Source organism: Haliaeetus albicilla, chromosome 22, assembly GCF_947461875.1.
Source record: "Haliaeetus albicilla chromosome 22, bHalAlb1.1, whole genome shotgun sequence".
NCBI lineage: Eukaryota > Metazoa > Chordata > Aves > Accipitriformes > Accipitridae > Haliaeetus > Haliaeetus albicilla.
The window spans coordinates 14,062,787-14,085,221 of NC_091504.1; the positions used below are offsets into that span (position 1 = coordinate 14,062,787).

General features: G+C 37.1%; 1 protein-coding gene across 2 annotated transcripts in view; it reads right to left on the reverse strand.

Moving 5' to 3' along the window:
- The window catches only part of LOC104321762 (uncharacterized), a 100,453-nt gene that overhangs the window by 58,406 nt on the left and 19,612 nt on the right, over positions 1 to 22,435 (reverse strand). For both annotated transcript variants that reach the window (XM_069809950.1, XM_069809951.1), the window contains 16 exons: positions 21,839 to 22,021; positions 18,587 to 18,739; positions 17,137 to 17,281; positions 14,037 to 14,195; positions 13,189 to 13,307; positions 11,821 to 12,102; positions 10,643 to 10,798; positions 10,002 to 10,186; positions 9,014 to 9,196; positions 7,496 to 7,587; positions 7,141 to 7,310; positions 5,724 to 5,883; positions 4,535 to 4,614; positions 3,097 to 3,277; positions 1,216 to 1,371; positions 8 to 141 (listed from right to left, as the gene is read on the reverse strand). In XM_069809950.1, coding sequence (XP_069666051.1) covers positions 8 to 141; positions 1,216 to 1,371; positions 3,097 to 3,277; positions 4,535 to 4,614; positions 5,724 to 5,883; positions 7,141 to 7,310; positions 7,496 to 7,587; positions 9,014 to 9,196; positions 10,002 to 10,186; positions 10,643 to 10,798; positions 11,821 to 12,102; positions 13,189 to 13,307; positions 14,037 to 14,195; positions 17,137 to 17,281; positions 18,587 to 18,739; positions 21,839 to 22,021 — 2,538 coding nt within the window. The remainder of the gene's footprint in view (positions 1 to 7; positions 142 to 1,215; positions 1,372 to 3,096; positions 3,278 to 4,534; positions 4,615 to 5,723; positions 5,884 to 7,140; positions 7,311 to 7,495; positions 7,588 to 9,013; positions 9,197 to 10,001; positions 10,187 to 10,642; positions 10,799 to 11,820; positions 12,103 to 13,188; positions 13,308 to 14,036; positions 14,196 to 17,136; positions 17,282 to 18,586; positions 18,740 to 21,838; positions 22,022 to 22,435) is intronic.

Below are 22,435 nucleotides of genomic sequence, written 5' to 3' on the forward strand. Positions count from 1 at the left end.
TCTCTACCTTGTGATTATAGGTCGGAGTCCACATACAGTGAAATTCATGCCCAATATCAAGTTTGTACATGCCATGTGCACCTGTCTCTGCTTTAATCTTTTGCTGCATACTGCATTCATGATGAAGATTTTTTGCCTCTCCTGTTCAAGTTAAATCACAAAGTTACCTATTCAAACAAATCAGAAGTAAACTTTCAAAATGTTAATAGTACAAATCTAGTGCTGGCTTCAAGGTTTCTATTTTTCAAAAACATTGAAGTGATAATTGTCTATTTTTACAGATATATACTTGTTGATTTATCCTATGAATCCAAACAAAAGCACACATTTAATGAACTGCATTTAAGAACAGTGAGTTTGTATTTGCTAGATAAGTGATTTACATCTGTGCAAATGAAAACACTACCACAGTAAAAAGTAAAAGACAAGCAGATATTTAATTCATGTAAAAGGTCTGGCAGTACGTTCTTCAGTCTAAAGGTACTGACCAAAATTTGTGAAGATTGGTACCAATACTCATATAACTGCATTACCATGAAGTTCAGCTCAAGAATTATCTTCACTATCTGCTCAGGATCTAGATACATTTTACAGACTACAATGTTGTTGTAAAAACACTGTTTCTAACACCTGAACTTATTTTCCTGCTACACCTATGTCCAACCTAATAGCAATCAATACCTTTGCACCTCTGACTAGAGACATGCTGTATATGCAAAATAATTTGCAAAACTTCAGAAAAAATGCTTGGGCATTGCAAATTTTTTTTTTTTTCCATAAGCTGTACTACAAATGAAAGTCCTAGGAACAGCCATGTTACAGGCTTTACATGTAAGAGTTTGGGCCTTTGTTTACTTTATACTTAATTAAAATTTAAGATGTTCCTAAGTTCATACAATTGGAAACAGCTGGTTTGTATTAAGAATGGAATGAAAATGATCCAATAATTTAGTCCAATTTTGTTTAAGAAAAGCAAAGGCTCTCCTTAGATGTTTACCATATTTCCATGCTCTTTTACTCACTTTTTCTTCAGAAGCAATAAATAAATAAACAAATAGAGAGTTTTCAAAAGAAACTTGTCCCAGGTCTCAGATCACAGTTTAAAAATCAACTGAAATCTTTCTTGCTAAGAGAGTGTCCTAATCATACAGGCAAATAACTTGCAGAAAAATGAGACAAACAGAATGCTTTTACTTTCCCTCTTTTTCACTGTACCTAGGAGTCCATATTTTATCCTCAAACTGTGAGACCACAAGCCCTCATGCTGCTGGAGAAGACTGATGACGTGAACTCCAAGAACACCTGGAAGGTGAGTCTCCCCTTCCAATGAATATTGTCTCAGCTTATCATCAACCTTTTTCTCCAGAAACACTACAAAAAGAGTAGAAGTGATTATGCAGTGGTAGAACACGATGTTACTTTAGCTAATAAAGGGAATACTACGGTGGGAAAAACACAAATACATTCAGACTCATCCCATCTGAGGGACCCCATGATGTACTCCTTGTGTAGTAAACAAAAAGACAGAGCTGGATGTTCAGTCTTTCTCCAACTACATATACAGCCTGTAGACCGTATTTCTCAAATACTGCTTAAAGTTTAGTGAAATGAATCCAGCCAAAGCTGCTTCTAAAAGGAAATAAATTCTAACAGACTGATCTTTTAATTAACTAAGACCTAACATGAACATGTGGATATTTACTTCTACATTAAGTCAGAGCACGGTTGTGGCTTTGCAACAGAAGAACTGGTACAGCCTAGTTCTCAGGGGATAAGGGTTTGAAATGAGACCAGAACCATTTTTAGATGCAGTCACTGGCAATCCATGTGAAAGCTAAGGATGAAGATTTCACCAAAAGATGATCTTCCAAAACCCAAACTGGAATTCTGCATTCCTTAAAAGTTAGTTTTATTTGAAAATACTGCATAATCCTATGACATTTCAATGTCTTTGCCACATGGAGACTACAGTAAGAAATACTAAGGAAAAAATGAGAGCCTTAGACTTAAATTATTGGTTTATTCCACTGTATTAATTTACCTTTTAACAAATTGATGTTATACAAATAGTAAAGCCCTCTTCCTGATACTTTCTCTTATATTTTCCTCTTAGTGTATTTGTGGGGGGAAAAAAAAAAAAAAAAAAAAGATTTCAAGATTTTTAGAACAACAGGTCTTAAGAGATGTTTAGCTACATATATGTGTTTCTGCACTGTTTTGTACTAACAGAAAATATTCTAAGAGCTGTTATTGTTTTCGCATTTGTTAAGTGATTCCTTCCATCTTATTTCCTCCACCTGCTTCAACAGTGTTGTGGATTCAGCTGGGATAGTTAATTGTCTTCCTAGTAGCTGGTACAGTGCTATGTTTTTGAGCTAGGTATGAGAAGAATGTTGATAACACACTGATGTTTTCAGTTGTTGCTAAGTCGTGTTTAGACTAAGTCAAGGATTTTTCAGCTTCTCATGCCCAGCCAGCAAGAAGGCTGGAGGGGCACAAGGGGTTGGGAGGGGACACAGCCAGGACAGCTGACCCAAACTGGCCAAAGCGGTATTCCATACCGTGTGACATCATGCCCAGTATATGAACTGGGGGGGATCACTGCTTAGGAACTAACTGGGCACTAGTAAGCAAGTGGTGAGCAATTGCATTGTGAATCACTTGTTTTGTATATTCCGATTCTTTTATTATTATTGTAATTTTATTATTGTTATTATTATCATTATTAGTTTCTTCCTTTCTGTTCTATTAAACTGTTCTTAACTCAACCCATGAGTTTTACTTTTTTTTTTTTTTCCTGATTCTCTCCCCCATCCCACTGGGTGGGGGGGAGTGAGTGAGCAGCTGCATAGTGCTTAGTTGCTGGCTGGGGTTAAGCCACGACAAACAGTAATTAAAAACACACTTAAAAAACAATTTATTTATAATTCCTATTATTCTGAAATACATATTAGTACTAATTTCCCAAGGATAATAATAAAAGCACTCTTACTGATTTGAAAGGAACTTTAGAAATATGTGTCCAAAACCAGGCAACCCTAACATATAAGGGCTCCAGAACTTACATTATATGGCAAATACTTACTGTCCTCTAACCTGAAAGAAATGCAGCATCCTTCAATAAATTATTCAGGGATACTGAAAAAGCTATCTTCTTGCCAAGCTGTTTAGTGATGTTTCCTGACAGAATGATAGGACTGCTTTGCTTTATCAGCTTTACCTCCAGCTGGGTCATGTATCTCTGCTCTCTATTCAGCATCTGCAAATCTGTCATTCCCTAGAATAAACAAACAAATAAAAAACCAAAACCCAAGCCACTCAACAGTACAAACTGATCAAGTTTTGAGAAAGCAACAGTATAGACTTGGGCATTTCAGAAATGAGATGAGAGAAGGAAGAAAAGAGATTGTTTTTCTATACACCCAACACCTCCCCTTATACCACCCCCAAACTATAAAACTTGCTGTTAGTAAATAAAGGGGAGGAAGGACCGATCTGTTTTTCCAGTTATAAAAAAATGACAGTGGTGTGAGATGCTATTTCCTTCACCTCCTGCTGGCTTCAGTAGTGACTGAAATCACTAAGAATGTTATAATACTGGGCCAAAAAATAATACGGTGTTACTGAAAATATTGGCAGTCTCACAGAGGTAACTAGATTTAGGTTGGACTAGAAGCAAATGTCACAATCTGCAATGCTTGGGTTTGTGAGAAACACCCAAACAGTCTTTGTTGAAATACTACTCTAGAAAAAAAAAAACAACCTGTAAATAATGTGCTCACTGTAGGAAAATGCAGAATGTTTGAAACTGACTGGTTTTGGAGGCCCACATAAGACATGGCATCCTGCTATGGGTATCAATTGCATAATGAAAAAATTGTTCAAGTCCTGGAATATAAACAAAAATGTCTGTAGAGTTTCAGTGATAAAATCCCACCTGCACTTTTGTTTGCTTTTTCATTTCAGATTTTAAACATTGGCATTCTCTTGCTTATTCCCCAGTGCTTTAAAAAACCCACAATTTCTGTGATATAAAGAACTGTATCTTAGAGATTCTTACATTTATATAGAGTCCTCAGATGTGAAGAAATTAGCCTGGGCTTACTCAGAGTCTTTATGCATGGTCAGAATACAGGTCTGAAAAACTGGGTGACTACACATGCACCATAATGAGCCAAAGCCCACAGGAGTCAATGTGATCTTCTCTACTGATTTAACACTGGAAGCAACCCAAAGGTTTTGAGTGCATCTGAATGTGAAAAAATCGCTTTAGATTACTTGAAGAAGCCATGCCTTAAAAGCTTTTAAAACACAGCAATTTAGCATTGAGTCTGTCTCAAAAATATGTAATGAAGAGGACTGGTAATTTCTCTGATGGATTGCTCAAAAAAATATTTTTCAATGTGTGTGTTTTTCATTGTCTTTCTTTTCTGTGCTTTTATTTAAGTATTCATCCTAGTATGAGAGCTCATGACTTGAAAACATACCTTAATGTAATATACATCTCGGTCATCTACTAGACTTGAAAACATACCTTAATGTAATATACATCTCGGTCATCTACTATCAGCTCCAGGTGTCCAATTCGTGAATTTTTAGAAAACTCAATTCTCCCTTGGAGAAAAATAAAACGGTTTACTTTTTCTGGATATATACTGTTCAGTGATGCTTCATAAAACTGTACCCAAAATGATAGTTGCCATTGTTGTGAGCAATATATTTACAGAGTAAAAATATAATAGGTATCAGAGCAAAAGAAAAAAGTTAGGAACAGAGTTTGCAAAGGCATTGAAGTGTCCTCAGAATACACATCTCATTTTGAAAGGACATTCTGAGAATACTAATTAAGAAGAGGCAACATTCTGAGAATACTAATTGAGAAGAGGCAACAAAGCTTCTTCCAACAAACCAGTTTAGTTCTGGAAGTGATTTATACACTTCCTTTAGGCCCATGCTAAAACTTGTAAGCTGTGTTGTGCTGTGGAGACATTTCATGCGCTCAGAACACTGTGCACGCAAAGCTTTGCACAGTGTAGGTAAATCTTCCATACAATCCATTTGAAAATAACCAAGATTAAAAAAAAAAAAAAAAAAATCTGGAGGGACAAATTCTAAATATGTGATATGGTAGAATACAACAAAACGAAACAAAACATCACTTGACCAGCATGTCAAAGAAGCTGAAATAAGTTGTCTATATTATTACCATATATTTATCAGTTTATATTTCATCAAAGTGTTTGTTGATTTTGTTTTCTACGTTACACTGTGATTGAAATGTTACTTTTTATTATAATGCACAGCAATATCATAGTCAGTACTTAACTGATTTGGCAACAAGTAATTTTGTATCATAACTAACAGAATACAGCAAACTAAAATTCCAGAATAGTAAATCCAGTTCAGCATCTGTAAAAGATTACAGAACAATCTGCTGTGTTTCTTAGCCTTAACTTCATCTATACTGGTAACAGCTTTCCTCTTTAACGTGAGTTTGTGAACCAAGTACTGAACCTCTGACTGTGCAAAATAGTCTTAACCAAGATGCAAAAACCACTGGGAATGCGTGTTACCTAAAGCAGTAAACTGAACGGCTATCACACTATAATGCAGTTTTAGCATTAGATTATTGACTGAAATATATTGATATTTATCTGTTAATTCTAATGAAGTTCTCCTAACTGACATTAACTGATAATCTGGTTCTTAGTTGAAAAACCTACCATGAATCTCAATTTTTTTCTTAGGTTGTATAAATCGGATTCTGAATTTCTTCTGTGGGACACTAAAATTTAGGTCAACACCAACATCCCTTTTCAAGTCTGACTTTGGAGTCCCAATGAAGAAGTGAAGGACAGCTTCATTTGGGATCCATGAGTTCTCCTGAAAGAAAGAAAGAAAGGGTAACTGTATTTGCAATTGGCAGAGCATTTACAAAACAACCTATCACACCAGGTTACATCACATGATAATAGCCACCTTCACCGCTACAATCATTTTTCACTTATCTGCTTTTCAAGTTTTTCAGCAAGAAACTTCTATTTTTCCCAGGGTGTATTTTCCATTCGCTGTCCAGTGCTTGTCTTGGGAAATGCTGTCTGAACACCTTGAATTTCACAGCCTACTGACCTTATCTTGAAATTATGCTGAATCCTGCCAAAACTTAGGGAAAAATCATACCACACTTCCAGTAATAATTTAAGCTCTATAGCTCATGGCTAAGTGACTAGAATTTGCAGGGGTGCCTTAAGCCCTTACACTCCTGTGTCAGCAGTGGGATACGGTACACGGCACCATGACCCTGACCCTGCAGTGGGTGCCTTAGTTGACAGTTTTGGCCTTGCCCTACCTACAGACGGCAGATTTTCTGGCAGAGGAAAATGCCTGTTCCCTTTCCTGCTTTTATTAGAGAAAAACAAAATCACAAACGGAAAGTTACTCTGCTTATTGCCCTTATCTCACTGTCTCAGAGATACTGAGTGGTGTTTGAATACAGCCAAAGCCCAAATTGTCTCCCAGTAAAAACAATTAGCTCAAGCCCAGCAGCATACTTGGGCTGTGATAGAAGATAAGGCTCCAGCCACTGCCCGTGTTAAACACCTATACTATCATTTTAGAAAAAGCCATAAATTGTTACTGTCCCCTGCAGAAGCTGAAAACCATTCCTTTCCCGGGCTTGCCCAAACAAACATATTAAAACAACTGACAGCCTTCTGGAGTGGGTTCACTGGAACCTAACTTCAGCTTTTAAACAAGGTGTTTAATATAAATTAATTATTTGGGGTTTGAGGGTTTTTTTTTTCTCACAAAGAGAAACAAGTCATTTAAATGAGGCCTAGTTGTTTAGTACTGGGAACCAAGTCAAAAAATCGTGGTCTCTACTTTCAGCTTGATCAGTCTTATCTAACCAAATAACTTAATATTCATGTGCACTGTTTTGTATATGGAAATAGTATGTACCTATTATCAGCATCAGTAATTTGTTTTCAACATATTTTCCCACTATAATGGGAATGGAAATAATAATAATGTAGACCTTGAAAGCCAGTTAAGTTGAATATATAGTACTGAGATATACCATTCTTTCATCAGCATAATAAACTAAAACTAACGCCAAAGTGAAGCATGCCATAATGGTACCTGAGGAATATAGTTACATGCAGCTTCTATAACGTACTGCTGCAGGCCTCTGTCTTGCTTAGTTAATGTGACAGCCACTCTCAGAGGTCCCGTAAGGGGGAAAACCAAACCACTGGCTGGGTCAGGATATGACATTTCAGAACACAGCTGCCAGCCAAAAATCTCAGACACTGGTGGAAGACAACAGTTGAACATTCAGTTAGAACAACAAACAAAGATAACATGCAAATGAACATTGCACTGAAGACCTTTTAGAACTAATATGCAAGAAGGAAATTCTACTGAATAAGATGATCTGTTAGGGATATTTCAGAATGATCAAGCTTTCTAAGACAAATATAATAGTTAGACTCACCTCCCTCCCCAGTGCAAGATCTGGTTTCTGTATGGTCTTGGAAAACGTCTGTATCTTCCACCTCATCCACCACTGTGAAGTAGAGTTTAGAGCTACAACCAAGAATTTCAAACGGTCACATAAAAACAATTATGCTAAAGTTACAGCAATATTTAAACAAAATTTTGTTATATGCCATCTTGTCCCAGATGGGAAAAACAAGAAAGATGAAGTTCTGCTAAGGTCAGTCTACATTTCTACTAATTAGCACTGATTTTTATCCACAGTTTCCATGTTTAATCTGTCACTATCTTGAGATGCTTCTGCAGTTCTTCATAGTATTGGATTTCCCTGTTCTGAGCAATTTGGTATGGTCATCTTATTCCAACTCCACTCACTGCCTGGCTTCTAGACATTTCCCCGCCCCCCCTTAGGGTATGTATGGACATCAGTTTTGTTCCTGTCTCACAGTTCTTCCAGAACTTCAGAACTTCACTAAACTGCTTGTACAAGAATCATGGTCTCTGCACTTGATGGGAGCAAGAGCGTGAATGCAAAATCTAACAGACTCTACAGTCAGTCTTTTGTTCAAATAAAGCACAGTATAGGTTTGTAATTATTTTGACTTTCACTCTGGTCTGTCATCCATCCTAGCTGACAGAAATAGAAGTACATTAGTAAGTTTCCCAGAGTCCTAAGGGAATGGATGGTTTAAAAGCAAAGTCCAGAGCTTTTTAGCTCTTTTCTGAACTGCATATCCTATAGTACCGCAACGTCCTAAATCAAGAGAAACCCAAAGGAACAACAATCCACGTACTGTAAATACTTCATTCACCTGTTGTCATGTCTAAGAGGCATGTAGTTGACATGTCGTTTACAATATGTGCCTTCTACTTGGACTTCTATCAAATCTAAAAGTCCAAAGAAAAGAGAAAGCCAGCAGAAAAAAAAAGAGCTAAAAAGCCTAGCTTGCATTAACACAAGTAATTAATTTGCTTAACATCTGACAGTTTTTGAGGTGGTATTTTACAATGTAACCTTTACCTAGCATTAAAGAACCTAACTAAAAACTCACTAGAAGGGTATGAGCACACCTTGTTAGTACTATATTCCAAATTATTCCAGTGTTTTGCTAATTACTGTTCTGTACCTGGTTTTGCTAAATACCATCTGTAGAAGTAATGCTAAGCTTTTCCTCCACTTTAATTCCCTGAACTAGATTCTTTGGACACTAAAGTTCTAGAAACAGCACTGATATTCAGTAGAAAAAGACAGGGGAGTATGAAAAATTCATTTACATCTTTTATCATAAGGCTTTGATTTGAATGTACGTTTTTATGGTAAAACAATGTAAAATGTTCAGAATAATTTCCCCTTCCTTTTCTTCTGAATGGCAGATTTGGACTATGAGTCAGACTGAAACAGTTTGTTTTCTGACAAACTGTATTTCTGCTCTATTAATAAGCCTGCCAGTTAAGTTCTGATGCAAGAAAATTATTACTTTTACTATTTTAGGAAGATATCCTTGCTTAATCTTACCTGAAATTAATTATCTCCATAGATTCTTCTGGAGTGTTCAAGAAAACTTTGAGCTCTTGCCCTTTTTTTACCTGGATTCCCCCATCAAGACTAGTAGATGTCCTCATTCCTGTTAACCAGCTTAGGCCAGCTTGTCCCAGAGTCCCCACAGTTCCCATTTGGACAGAAAGCTGGACAAACGCACTGTTGAAAGATTCAGATACATATTCTTCTATGAAAAGCACTTTCTTTTAAAAGCACTTAATTTAAACCATAGGCTGCTCATCCTCTTCAATAAATACATCGTGTTTGATGCTGTAACACAGTATATTCTAATATTAAAATCATGACAACTATTTTGTTTCAGGAAATAACTTAAAAATTGTATGTACACAGACATACACTTTCTAACATGAATTAAAGTGTAGTTTTGCTATATCTCCTAAGTAAGGGATTTGAACCCAGACTTCAGCATGAAATATCAGGAAAGGGAAAGCAATTAGGATTGAGTATCACAGTGTAAGTTTATCTCTGCCTATACAGCACTTAGTGAAGTTTAGTAAATATATTCAGTATGCATAAAAAGCTACAACAGCCAGGTAAGGAAACACAGAGTTAAATCATCCATCAGTTGTAGATCCATAACCTGTAACTGCATGTCTGATCCTGAGAAAAATAAAAAATGCCATCCCCGTAACAGGTAAAGCATTCAAAAGATCATCTGCATGCAAGCACTTAGGAATTTGATTTAGAGATAGGGAGGAATGGTCAGCTTAAAACAGTACTGAAAAAGCACAGCAATAGAGTTCAAAATCAGACAGGCACGACAGGAAACCACTGCTGTCCTTATAGGATAGCAACCATTCAGCAATATAAGGCTGATGACTGCTTGAGTTCTTCAGGAATCTCCTAATTGATTACCACGGACATTCAGACAAAACTTTCACATCAGGAATTGCTACTTGACATCAGGAATATGTGAAAGTAACACATTTGCAGCAGTTACTACCTTGGCTTGACATATCCATTTAGAAAGAAATTTGATTGTTCTTTGAAATCCGCATTCCCTTTGATTTTTATGTTGATTGCTGCTGAGGCATTGACTGCCAGCTGAACAGGCACGCCTGAAATTGCTGGAAACTGCAATTCTTCAGTGGCCAAACTCAGCCTTTTATTAAACTGGACTTCTTGCCCCTATGGTGAAAAAACCCAAACAAACAAAAACTGGAATTTTATTTTGCATAATAAAGTCATCATTCAAGAATTTTTCCAGATAAAACTACCCACTGCATTCTTCTGCTGTGAAAGTGTTTTTAACTGAGCTGATTTGGGAAATAAGGTAGAAAGCAGCCCAAAGCCTGCATCTGGCCAGGGCACAAATTAGACACTTGTCCCACCCAGTTAAAGAAAAAATTATTTTTCATTTAAGCATGGATGGACTTGAATGAGAACAGCAAGAGATAAGAACCATAAGACAACAGAACAAGTCTTTGCCTAATGAATTGAATGCTGCTTAAACCCAATACATACTAGTGTCTTTTAGAGTTCAATTTAGAGAAACAGTAAGTAATATTTTGTATCTTTTACATATCTGTCAGAATGTAGTTTCTCAAGGCATTTACTTTCAAATAGAAAAAAGGTTCCTTTCACCTTCAGAAGTTTGACAGCCAACTCAGCCAGATTTAAAGAATAATGTTTCATTTGTTTTCTTAAATCTTCACAATCCAAGAAGCTAAGTTCATTTCCAAAGATCTTCATGCTTAGCTCACATTTCAACACCTCCTTTCTCTCCATTCTCTCAGTGAACTGACGTGATAAAGAAACAAATCAGGAAGAGAATGATGTTTATATTAATTTCCTTTCAAACTCATAACAAACAGTTCCTCAGTGCAGGCTATGTTATCAGTAAACTGACATTAGGCTCCCTTTTATAAATATTTCAAGACTACTTAAGACCCTGGATTAGTACCTGTTCTTTCCAGCTAAACATCAGCTCCATACCACAGAAACTGACTTTTACTATGAACACAGGTAATGCCTAGTCCTAAGATGACTGGGCAAAAGGACAAGTATTGCAATACATACCCACAAACAGAGGAAACTGAAAAATACAGTCTCAATTAATACAACATTATGGGTGCCATGATTGCTAAATAAACTGCTAAGAAGTAAAAATTTTACATTTTCCCTCTTTATGAATCAATAAAACAGCAACACAACATGAACATGAGCTTCACTGTAAGAAGAAACTCTAAGATGAGTCCCAAGTAGAGATATGGTCTAAGACAAACGAAATAACTCATGGTCCCCAAGTTTTCCTGATAATACATCAACAGTTGAAGTCAATTCCCAAAGCTTTCCTGTTACATACATAGAACATAGCTCTCTCGAAACATGGGTAAATTCACAAAGGGTCAATTAACATCTGACATTCAACAGGGAAGTCAGACCACAAACAGCACAACTCAGGAACTTAATATCAAGCAGCTGTTTACAGTGCCACAGAAGTCAACAGACAAAAGGACATCAGTATAAAGAGGATCAGAGCTCAAAATAATGAGAGGAAGCCCAAAACACAGGGGACATACTCCCCTGGCTGAGAGTCATTGTTTTGAGACAATAAAACAATCTGAAAAACTGAAAATCTGGCTCTTTGTTGCTTTGTATTTTATGCAGCTGTTAAATTCTCTGCAAGTGACTGGAACTAGTTACGTATGCTTTATGCAAAGGAGTCACAGTAATACAGAGCAGTCGTCCAATGCTAGATGGGACCCTGAGTTTAACTGGGGAATGTCACTAATTTTTCCAAGATTTACAGAGTCAGTTACCTTTTTTACTAACTCACTCATCTTACTGTACTTTCTTCTAGGACAATTCTGGTTAGCTTTTCTCAACTTTGGCTTGCCAGACTTGGTCACAAGATAATCAGTGGGGCTGTATCGCTTCAAAGTCAGCTTCCTCTGGTTGACTTTTCCTGTTGTTTCCACGGGGTTTTCTGACTTGTGGTTTCTTTCATTAGTGTTTGCAAAAAAATAGTCACTGAAAGTAGCAGACTTCTGCCCAAAAATCTTCTGCATGAGAGCCTCAGCATTCTCTAATCGTACATCAACCTAGGGGAAAGCATATGGCATTGAAAAGCCTGACAATGAGATGCATAAGCCATGTCCAGTTCTACAGGCAGAAATTAAAAAAATACATCCAGATGCAACCTTTAGGTTTTTGTACAAAGAAAGATTTTTCATACATGATCACAGTGATCTACAAAGTTTAGTATCCTACCTCATGTAGCATCCAATACTGGATATTTCAGTATTAAAACTTTCCAGTAAAAACTCTTTAGTTTGTTGCTAATGTGAAGCTCAGTACGAAATAAAAATCCTTTTTTATTCAGGTACTGGTTCATTTACACCATGATGGGACAGTTTGAGCTACTGCTATTTTAGCATGTTACAAACAGCATTTTGATTGGAAAACACTAACGCACCCTTTTAATGCTCCTGAAATAAGATTCTGACTGGAAGTTTGACTAAAATAGTATTACTAACACATATAAATCCAGGGCATATGACACTGAAAAAAATATATTTTGTTCCCTTGCAAGCTTAAACTGGAAATCTGAAGGCTACATTAAATTCTTTCACATACACATTTTTACCTGCAATAAAGGGTCCATATGCCAAACACTGCTTTCTCTTGGAGGCACATCAGAGGCACAATTAAAAATGATGAGGTTGCAGGCAGGCCATTTCAATATCCCAAGTACTGAATGCTCAATGGGACTAAAACAGTGACTTCAGTTAGGTATATACGACTCTACCTCCTGTATTGAAGGAATGTTGTACCCAAGACAATCCATTTTCCACTGTAAGTCAACTAAAGGAATCTTACTGTCCTAAGCAGGAGCTAGACCAGTGTCTCAGAAAGCACTGACTTTTATCTTTCATTTGAATCAACAACAAGAGCTGAACATAACTTACTTGACTAGTGTATGGTACTATCAGAGTGAAAGTGGTTTTATTATGACTAAGTCCATTACACAAAAGAGTCATGAGTCTGAGGCAACTTTGCTGTAGCAGTGAAAAGCATACCTTGCTAAAGGAACTGTAATGGGAAATTAGAAAATATTTCTTTTTACTTCAATACACCAAGTGTCCCTTGAGGAGGGGGATAAAAAAAAAAATAATCCATAAACTTGCCTCCAGTAGATTTATAGCCTGCCCCATAAGGTGAACAGTCAAATTTGTCATGACTGATCGTGGTAGAAAAGATGCAGGAGAAAAGACCACTGATGCTTCCATATTTGCACCTGCACCAGCTGCAATAGAAAATAACAGATGTCTGTCATTTGGAGATCAGCTATTCTTATGTACTTTGCAAGTCTCATTGTTCTTTGGAAAACTGCAACTCTGCTCATTAAGAAGATGAATAAAACAGGTGAATAAAGAAGGTGAATAAAACATTAAGTCAACAGATGAAATTATTCAACTTTTTACTATAGCAAAGACTAACAGACATTACTGAAAGCCTGTTATCTGACTAACACTAGAAGAAGAGCATTTACAATACATATCGTACACAATAGCACTGGAAGAGATGGACAGAAAATCAAAATGTTACTCTGAAAAATATTATCTAGTGTTTTTGCTAAAAACAAATGATGAACAAACAGTAAAACAGGAAGGAATTAGCCTGAATCTTTTCTTATACCAAGGGAAGTACATGAATCAGAAGAAAAAAAAATACATCCCAATCCCCTGTTGCTGCAAAGGAAGCTCACTAAGGAAGGAATCAAAAGTTGATGTTCACAAAAGTATTCTAAAAAGTTCATTGGCTCTTATTCTCCTCTCTCATAAAAGGCAAAGTTCCATGGTACCTGGCTTGCTGGAATTACATTTGATATACTCCAATTAAGGTCAAAGCAGAATCAAGCCTATATTTGCATATCTGGGTATGTAAAAAATGTAAATTCTCTAGAGCAGAAAAGCCATGTGGGATTTTAATAATCCATATGCTACAAAGCATTCAGTTCTAAAACTCCACAAACCTGAGTGGAACGTGACATCGGAATATGATGAGTATTTCCATGTCTCCCGGTCAAAATCTCTGCTAAGGATTTCATCAGGAATAGAATCTCGAAGGTGCTCCTTCAATGGATCATCCGTCTCCAGGAGCTGAGAGAGGTGACTCCAAACAAAGGAGCCCACTTAAATTAAACAAAGAGGAGCATTTGGAAATTAGAGAAAAATTAAAACAGTTTTAAAAAATTGATACAGGGAACCGTTTCCCTGACCACAACAGAATTCATTCATTTTCAACACCATTAAAATCAGTCTGATGCACCTATCTTTATGACAGTCAACTTATTTAAACACTGTCTTATTCTTTCCTAGTTTCATTTATGCTTCTCAGCTAACCTAGGCAGAAAAGGAGGTAAGGTTAACCTACTTACGCACTGTCTGCAAAGGATCTTCTGTACTAAATTCAAAGGAATGCTGCAAAAAAAAGATACAATTCTAATACAGATGTTAGAGGCAGACTATGCAGCTCAAATAATATTGGACTGTTTCTGTTCTTCAAAGAACAGATGCAACAGAATTATTTAAAAGATGGTTTTAAACTTCAACTTTGGCAGCATCACTCATTTTGTTCTTGAAAAATCACTGACCCACTGTACTGAAACATAAAACAATTAAGTCTGGGATAGACAGCAAGCACATGAAAATCTTAAAATAACTGTTAAAAACTATAAGCAGGAATAAAAAAAGCCTTTTAAAGGCAAGCATTAAGCAACTTTAAATATAGGGAGGTCTATTAATCAGACACCCTACATGAACACTGGCAACAATATTGGTGGACTTGTAAGAGAAAATTGGCAATAAAGTTTCTTTACATACAACAAACAAATCATTCCAATACAAAGAATCTTTCTATACTGTGCAATGTACATTTCCAAAAGCAGTTCCAAAAAGGAAAAAAAAAAAAAAAAAAGCAGCACACACAGTTAAACAGTTGTGATTCAGAATTAATATTTCTGCATGACACCGTGCTGATTCATGGTTTGGCCATGTATGCACTGTGCTGTAGGGGGCAAACATATTCCATGTGTTCTGGAGTCTGGTTCTTAAATAGAAGCTTTTTTTTCTCCTGAAGATAAAAGATATTGGGCTCCAGTGCTAGTTCAATGCACAGACAGTGAATACTGATATAACTGCATTTTTCACAATACAACTTCTTTTGTTGATGTTGCTTTTTCTGAATGTGGCAACTAAAAACTAGTATGTGCTCTATGCCTCCAAAAGCACTTGTTACTCAAAAGTCCATTATATGAATTATTTAGGTGTTACATCAGCCGAAGAAAAAGGAAGGAAATTAACAAAATTCAGGAGTATTGCATTAAATTGTTTAAAACATACAACATTTTAGATGGACCTATGGACCTCTTTCATAAATCAGGCAATTTATTTCTTTTGCACGGAGCCACAGAGGAGAGTGGGGGACACCTTGACAGTGTTTTGCAGGCTTATGCAATTTCTCTCTGTCTGAACTCTAAACAGAGGGGAACAAGTCCTGTCCAAACCACAAGCCACATCATCAGATGAAGACAATGCTGAGCCTGAACTCCTAATGGCTGCAGGATATACTGGTCTGGACATAACATCCTGATAAAATGGATACATGGCTTCAAGTTCAGAGCTGGCTAGGATCCAGACACATCAGAGTGCAGACAGAGCCTCCTTTCATCTGCCTGCAAACAATCTTATAGATACGCCTTTCATGTTTGCTCCTTCTTGACAGATTTAAAAGCAAAGGATTAGTTTAGAGGTATTCTTTGTTGAATGTGGTACAACAATTCAGAAAAAAACCCTCCACCCAAAATATGGGATCAGCTTAAACATCTGTGTGCTTTGGTAATAAAGAGCTTGTAGGATTCTACGCTTTTATGGAACCTACAGTTTCATTTCATACTACCCCAAACGCCTTCTCCTTCAGATAAGCTACTTAAATAAAATGATTACTTTTAAACATAGTATAGATTTTCTACTCGGCATCAGTTCTCAATTCAGTCTCTCATGTCAGTAATCTGGCTCAGATCAGACAATAATTGATCATGGAACCACAGAAGCAAGAAGCATAAATCAGAATAAACTATCAATAATTAAGACATTATACTTATGCTAATCTTTTCCCCATATGGCTGCTACACTGTTGGCCAGCTATTATACATTTGGATATATGATTAACACCCCTCACAAAGTCCTTTTCGCAACATTCCTAACACAACATGTCCCAGTTCCCACATTTTGCTTTTTCCCTGTGTTATAAACAGTTTCTTGATGCCATTTGTTTGCCATTAGATCCACAGTTCTCAAACTGTGACCCTTGGGACTTTTAGTTGACCTGAAGAATCGCTTCTGGCACAGTGACGAAGCACCTCCTGCTAAGCCTTGATGCTAACTGCAGGAAGCCTTAAAGTTCCTAGATACCTTAAATCATCTAAATGAAAATCAACAGGCCTTTCTTTGCAGTCTTCAGATCTGCTTAGTTTCTGTCTAACGCTATCTTTAAATGTGATACTGTGATCAATATTAAGACCATATCAAAACTGATATAAAATAACTGCAAAAGAAGACAGTACCAAAGAAAGACCATGGTAGTGAGTCCTTATAATAAATATTTGTATTACATCAAGTAAACAAATGCAAACAAGGAATTTAGGAGCATTAAAAAGGTAATTAAGGATATTTCACTTTATACCTGCAGCTTGCAATACTTTTTTCTGCCACTTGTGTCTTTCTCAACCTAACAAAATATAATTTGCAGTTATCCATTTATATTTCTAATACACTAAACATCAAAGATGTTCCATGCATTTCTTTCTCAAGAGCATTCAGCTAATGAAATGTTGCCAGTAGAGGGAACTAATTCTGTGAAGAGTCACTCTTTACTGACTATTTTTAAAATAACAGTATCACAATTCCTATACAAAATGTGGCAATCATACAAATAATCTTTTAAAAATGACCTATAAAGTATTAAGATTAATTAAAAATTGATATAGATTGGTACCACCACACCTGTAAAGTAAATCTTACATTGATGTATCATTTAGGAATCTGTAAGATTTCAGTAGTTGCTTGGCTAACCTTGACTAGATGTTTCTTTCAGCAAAGTCTTCTGTACTTGTTTAAATAACTCTTCATGTGGACATTTCATTGCAATATAATAAGCAGCAATCCTTATTTCCACATCTTCGCTGGTTGCTTGATACAGCTGAACTAATATAGCATTCTAAGACAAAAAGATAAAAAGATAACCAAAAAAGAAAAAGACAATTATTATTTACTCCACTAAAACACCTCATGTATGCACTTTCAGGTACAGGTAGGTTTTTCTTTCTGAAAGAGATAGCTATTGCTTTATACCTGACAAAGTCACTTCATGCAACACGTATACAAACATATGTATATATTCTCTATACTACCTCGTCCACAAATTTCCAGAACAAACTGTCATTATGACCTGAATCCTATACCAACTAATTTATTCAGGACTGTCTGCAACACAAAACCTCACTTGCTGGCACAACTGTTAATGATGGTTTAATTCCACCACCGGGGAGAGCTGTTCTATTATATTTCACAGCTAATACACACACAACACTGGCTACATTTTTGTTAACAGGCTGTTAAGATCATTACTTCTCGTCTCAATCAAAGGGTAGGACTGTAACAAATTTATTCTGTTCAATACCTCCCCAGTATCAACAAATACGAATTGTTTGGTCAACTGCCAGGAATTAAGACATTAGTGACTGATACTAGTAACATTTCTATTATCATTTAACACCCCCAGTCCACCTACAGGGTTTCAGTTTAGCAGTTCATTTGCTAGACAATGATGGGGTGTATGACGACATATAGACTTCATACTTTCAACAGGTCTAAGGAGCAACACCGAGCTTTGTAACTACAGAACAAGAATATTACGCCAATCCATGCTGCAATTAAATTTTAAAAAGCCATAGAAAATGCTACTCCAAGTGGAATTCCATGTGGAACCTCTTGTTCTTCTGGAGGAGGACTGCCAGCTTTGCCCAGGCTAGCACTCCTGGCTTTGAAATTCTTTTTAGTATCAAGTTATTTGAGAGAAACAACTTTTGTGTTTTCTTCTATTAAACCATTAACAAAATGTTCTAACTGTGATAGCATATTGCCAATCACAACAAACTTCTCACATTAATACTTAGCATTTCAGAGAATGATACAGTGCAACAGACTATAGGAAAAATCAAGTACTGTGGGTTTTCAGCCATCACCCACACAGACATAAGTCACCCAACTGAAGTAACTTTTTAAGAAGTCACAAACATTACCTCAGTCACTGGATGTGTTATCTCAACTACAACAAAGCATAATATAGGTCCATTCATCGGGGTGGTCCTACCAACCTCTCCAACAGCAGAAGAGCTCTGCTGGAAGACACGTTTACACTTGTTCCTTATTTATTTGCATGTTTCATAATTATTCCAGAAAGTCAAAACTCTGGGACAGCACCAGGAAGCCGTCAGTCATCTGCTGGCAATAAATCACTTACCCTGACAGAACAGGGAATGCGCCTGAAGGCCTGGATAGCAGCTAGACGAATTTCAATCGGATTACTTTTCAGGGAAGCACACAAGCTCAGAACAGGAGCTAGCGAAGCTGCTGCCAGTCCCGCATTTCCAATGGCTTTTAACACCAGTTGCATCTGTAAATACAAAGCAAGGTAGAATAAAAAGTTCACCACGTTGTCAGCTGTACATGAAATTCTATTGCATTAACATTTTCTGTGGGAAAAAAAAAATTCTCTCTTTAAAATGATTGTGGGTCATTTGGGGTGTTTATTGCAGCCCCTATTGTACCAGCTATATTCTGGCTTTAGTGTGAGCACAAGACTCATATGAATATGGCCAGCTGTTCTAAGGCCACACAGTACTTGTAATTAAAATCTGGCTTAGACCTGGTGGAATACAAAAGCTACATTGTGATGGAAAAGCAGAAGTCATGGATCTGATGTGCAGTAAAAGTTTTTCAAGTACTTCAATATTTTGTCCCTTTTGATCACAGTAATTTTGACCTTCTAGTGATTCAGCACAGAGTTCTGGACACAATAACCAATTTAAAATAGTAATTTGTCAACAGATGCCATAATGTTACCAGTTTTCTCCACTAAACATACATGAAACCTGTGCACCTTCAGAACCCAGAAAGCATGTTACCACTGGCAATCAATGAATCTTTAATGACAAGCTATGTTAAAGTTTAGAGCCCAGGGACTTCAACGCAACATCGTGCCTGATTTTCCTTTTACCGACAGTCCCCTAGAAACAACTATACTGAAGCCAACACAGTTAAAATGTTCAAAAACCTTCCACAACTGTTGGGGTCAAAGACTTCCATTTATTGCTGGTTTGAGACATCAGGTGGGAGGTATCTCCTGTTCTGGTCTACGTATTCAGTAAAGTTGTCATAGTCAAAGATACCTCTCCCGCACGTCTGTATATTCACTCACTGCAACATGCTGCTGAGTTTCAAGAGGCTGCTCTTCATTCATCAGACAACGGTGTTTCAGCTGTAAGTTATGGAACTGTTTTCAAGAAGCTAATGAGACTCGGGCAGTCTTTCTCCCCTGTTCATCAGTTCCCTGTTCTGATTTACTATTCTGTTGGCTAATTTTAATCAGATTTGTTGGAAGACAAAAAGGGTTAAAAAAAGCAAAGTTTTCATGAAAAAGGCAATTGGGCATGTGTGCTAATTTTGGCTGGCATGGAGTCAATTTTCTCCACAGCAGCCTGTATGGTGTTGTATTTTAGATCTGTGACCAAAACACTGTTGATAACACAACAAAGTTTTAGCTATTGCTGAGCAGTGCTTGCACAGCATCAAGGCTTTCTTTGTTTCTTACTCCACCTGCCCAGCAAGCAGGCTGGGGGTGGGTAAGAGGCTGAGAAGGGACACAGCCAGGACTGCTGACCTGAATTTACCAAAGAAATATTCCAAACCATATGGCATCATTCTCAGCAATAAAACTATGTGTGTGGATGGAGTGGGGGTGGTTCCAAGGTATCCACTGCTCAGGAACTGGCTGGGCATCAGTCTACTGTTGGTGAGCGATTATTTTTGCATCACTTTTGGGTTTTTTGGTGGGTTTGGGGTTTTTTTTGTGGGTTGGGGGGGGGATCCTTCACTTACTAAACTGTCTTTATCTCAATCAATGAATTTTCTCAGTTTTGTCCTTCCAATTCTCTCCCCCATCCCACTGCAGGCAGAGTAAGCAGGTGGCTGTTTGGTGCTTAGCTGCCTACCAGGGTTAACCCACCACAGTAGAGCCAAGAAGTTAGTGCCCTTCCCCACAGAGAAAGTTTGCAATATAAACTGAATAGACATTTGCTTCATTTGGTCAACTGCTAGCAAACTGGCATGTATAGGCATCCAAGTCCAGCAGCACAATCCTAGCTTGGAACTATCCATATGGCACTGTCCTTGCCCAGCTGGCAGCAAGGGATGTAAGAGTAAGCATGGAGAGAGCAGATGCTCAGGTGACCATGCCAATCCCACTGACAATCCATTAGCAACATTGATATCAAAGCTTCTCTTGAAAATACCACTCCACATCCACCTCTGGGAACTTAAATGGCTGTTTTTATTTTTTTTATTACTTCTTTCTAAGGGCTCAGCAGAGACCAGTGAGGCACCTCTGAGAGACATGAGACCACTCACCAGTGCGGTGATGCCTCTTTCCGATGGAGAGCACAGACTTTAAAAGATACATCACCTATTCCAATTTTTTCTAATGAGAGTGATGTAACCCCAAACCATGTAAAATCCCAATGCTACCAAAATGAACTATGAAAATTTCATACAGCACATAGTAAGAAACTGAAAACATACACAGAAACTATGATTCTATGGCTGATGGGAAGACAAAAAAGTTCAGCAATGGAATCTCTTTTGTTTTTTCTAATCAAAATTTTGTTCAAGGATCCCAATACATAAAATCTAGTTTTTTAAGTTATTCCTTTAATAAATGGTGTAAGAATTAAAAGTTAACAGACTGCTCACACTGTATGAAGAAAGACACAAAACCCATGTGTTTAGTTTGCACACTGGAAAATTAGAGAGACACAAATACATGAGATAAACTCAGCTCTTGGGCTCTTACTGCTATGTGATACACTGTCATTGGTATCTCTATTTTCTAAGCATGATAAGGAAGAACCGATTGTTTAAGTAGATCATCAAACTTAAGATATAATGATATTTCTTCAGCAGCAAATGTCAATTAAAGATAAAAAGCCCCAGAACTGTGACAGGAATTACTCCTAACTCAAGATCACACACAGCAACTAAGAACGATTTTCCTCTCCTGTTAGTCTCCCAATACCATGACTGACTTACAGCCAGTAACACTGTGACTCAGCAGAACTTATTAGCCAGCAATAACACAGCTAACACTAACTGTACAAGATTTTGAGTCAAAAAAGGAATAGGAAACTTTCAACAATGTGCCATTTTTACAGGGGAGTGATGGGAGTTCTTCATACCGATCAACAGTATGAAGTTTGCTTCATCAGTAGACCCAAGACTTTCCCTTATTTAAACACACAAGAACACCCATGCTGATAGGTTGTACTTGTTGGATTACAAAATTTTATCTGCCCATCCTACCAAAGAATATTCATTTACAAAGCTTGTATTCATGGCTTTCTGGAAATCCACTGAATGCCATTTTCATCAAACAAGTTCTAGATCATAAAGTGAATAGAAAAGTAAAGCATTATATCATATGCTTCTGTATGACTGATACCTCAATGAGTTGTTCTGAATTTTGCACGGTACAATTTCCTCCCAAAAATTTCCCAAGAGTCCTCATCACACTCTGCACAGCAGGTACACCATCACAGGAACTGTAAGCTGAACAAAACCTATGTAAGAGAGCAGTTACTCCTAAGAAGCAGCTCTGGCTTGCTCCTGGTGATTTCAGCAAAGGCTGTAAACAAGCAGAAAAAGAACAGGGTGTTTCAGAAAAGTGATTGTCATGATTACTGTAATATGCCACAGAAAATAAATGCATCAAAATATTTAAATGCTAAAACTCAATCTCAACAATGCATATTTACAAACAGCCCTTAAAGGACAACTCTGCAGAGATATAGTGGAAAATTCTTCCACCTTCACATGTAAACATACAGGCTAAATTAGTGTCAACATGATATAGACCTCAGTTCTTTTCACAAGAACTCATGCCCTGTGTGCTTAGGAAGGAGTGTGAAAACAAATCTAAACTACTTTCCAGGACACTCAAAATAGTAAAACACCCACCAGTACAGTTTCTCTAAGTCCCACCTCAATACTTAGCAAAAAGCACTGACAGGTCAGTAAGTCACAGGCAATTTACCCATTT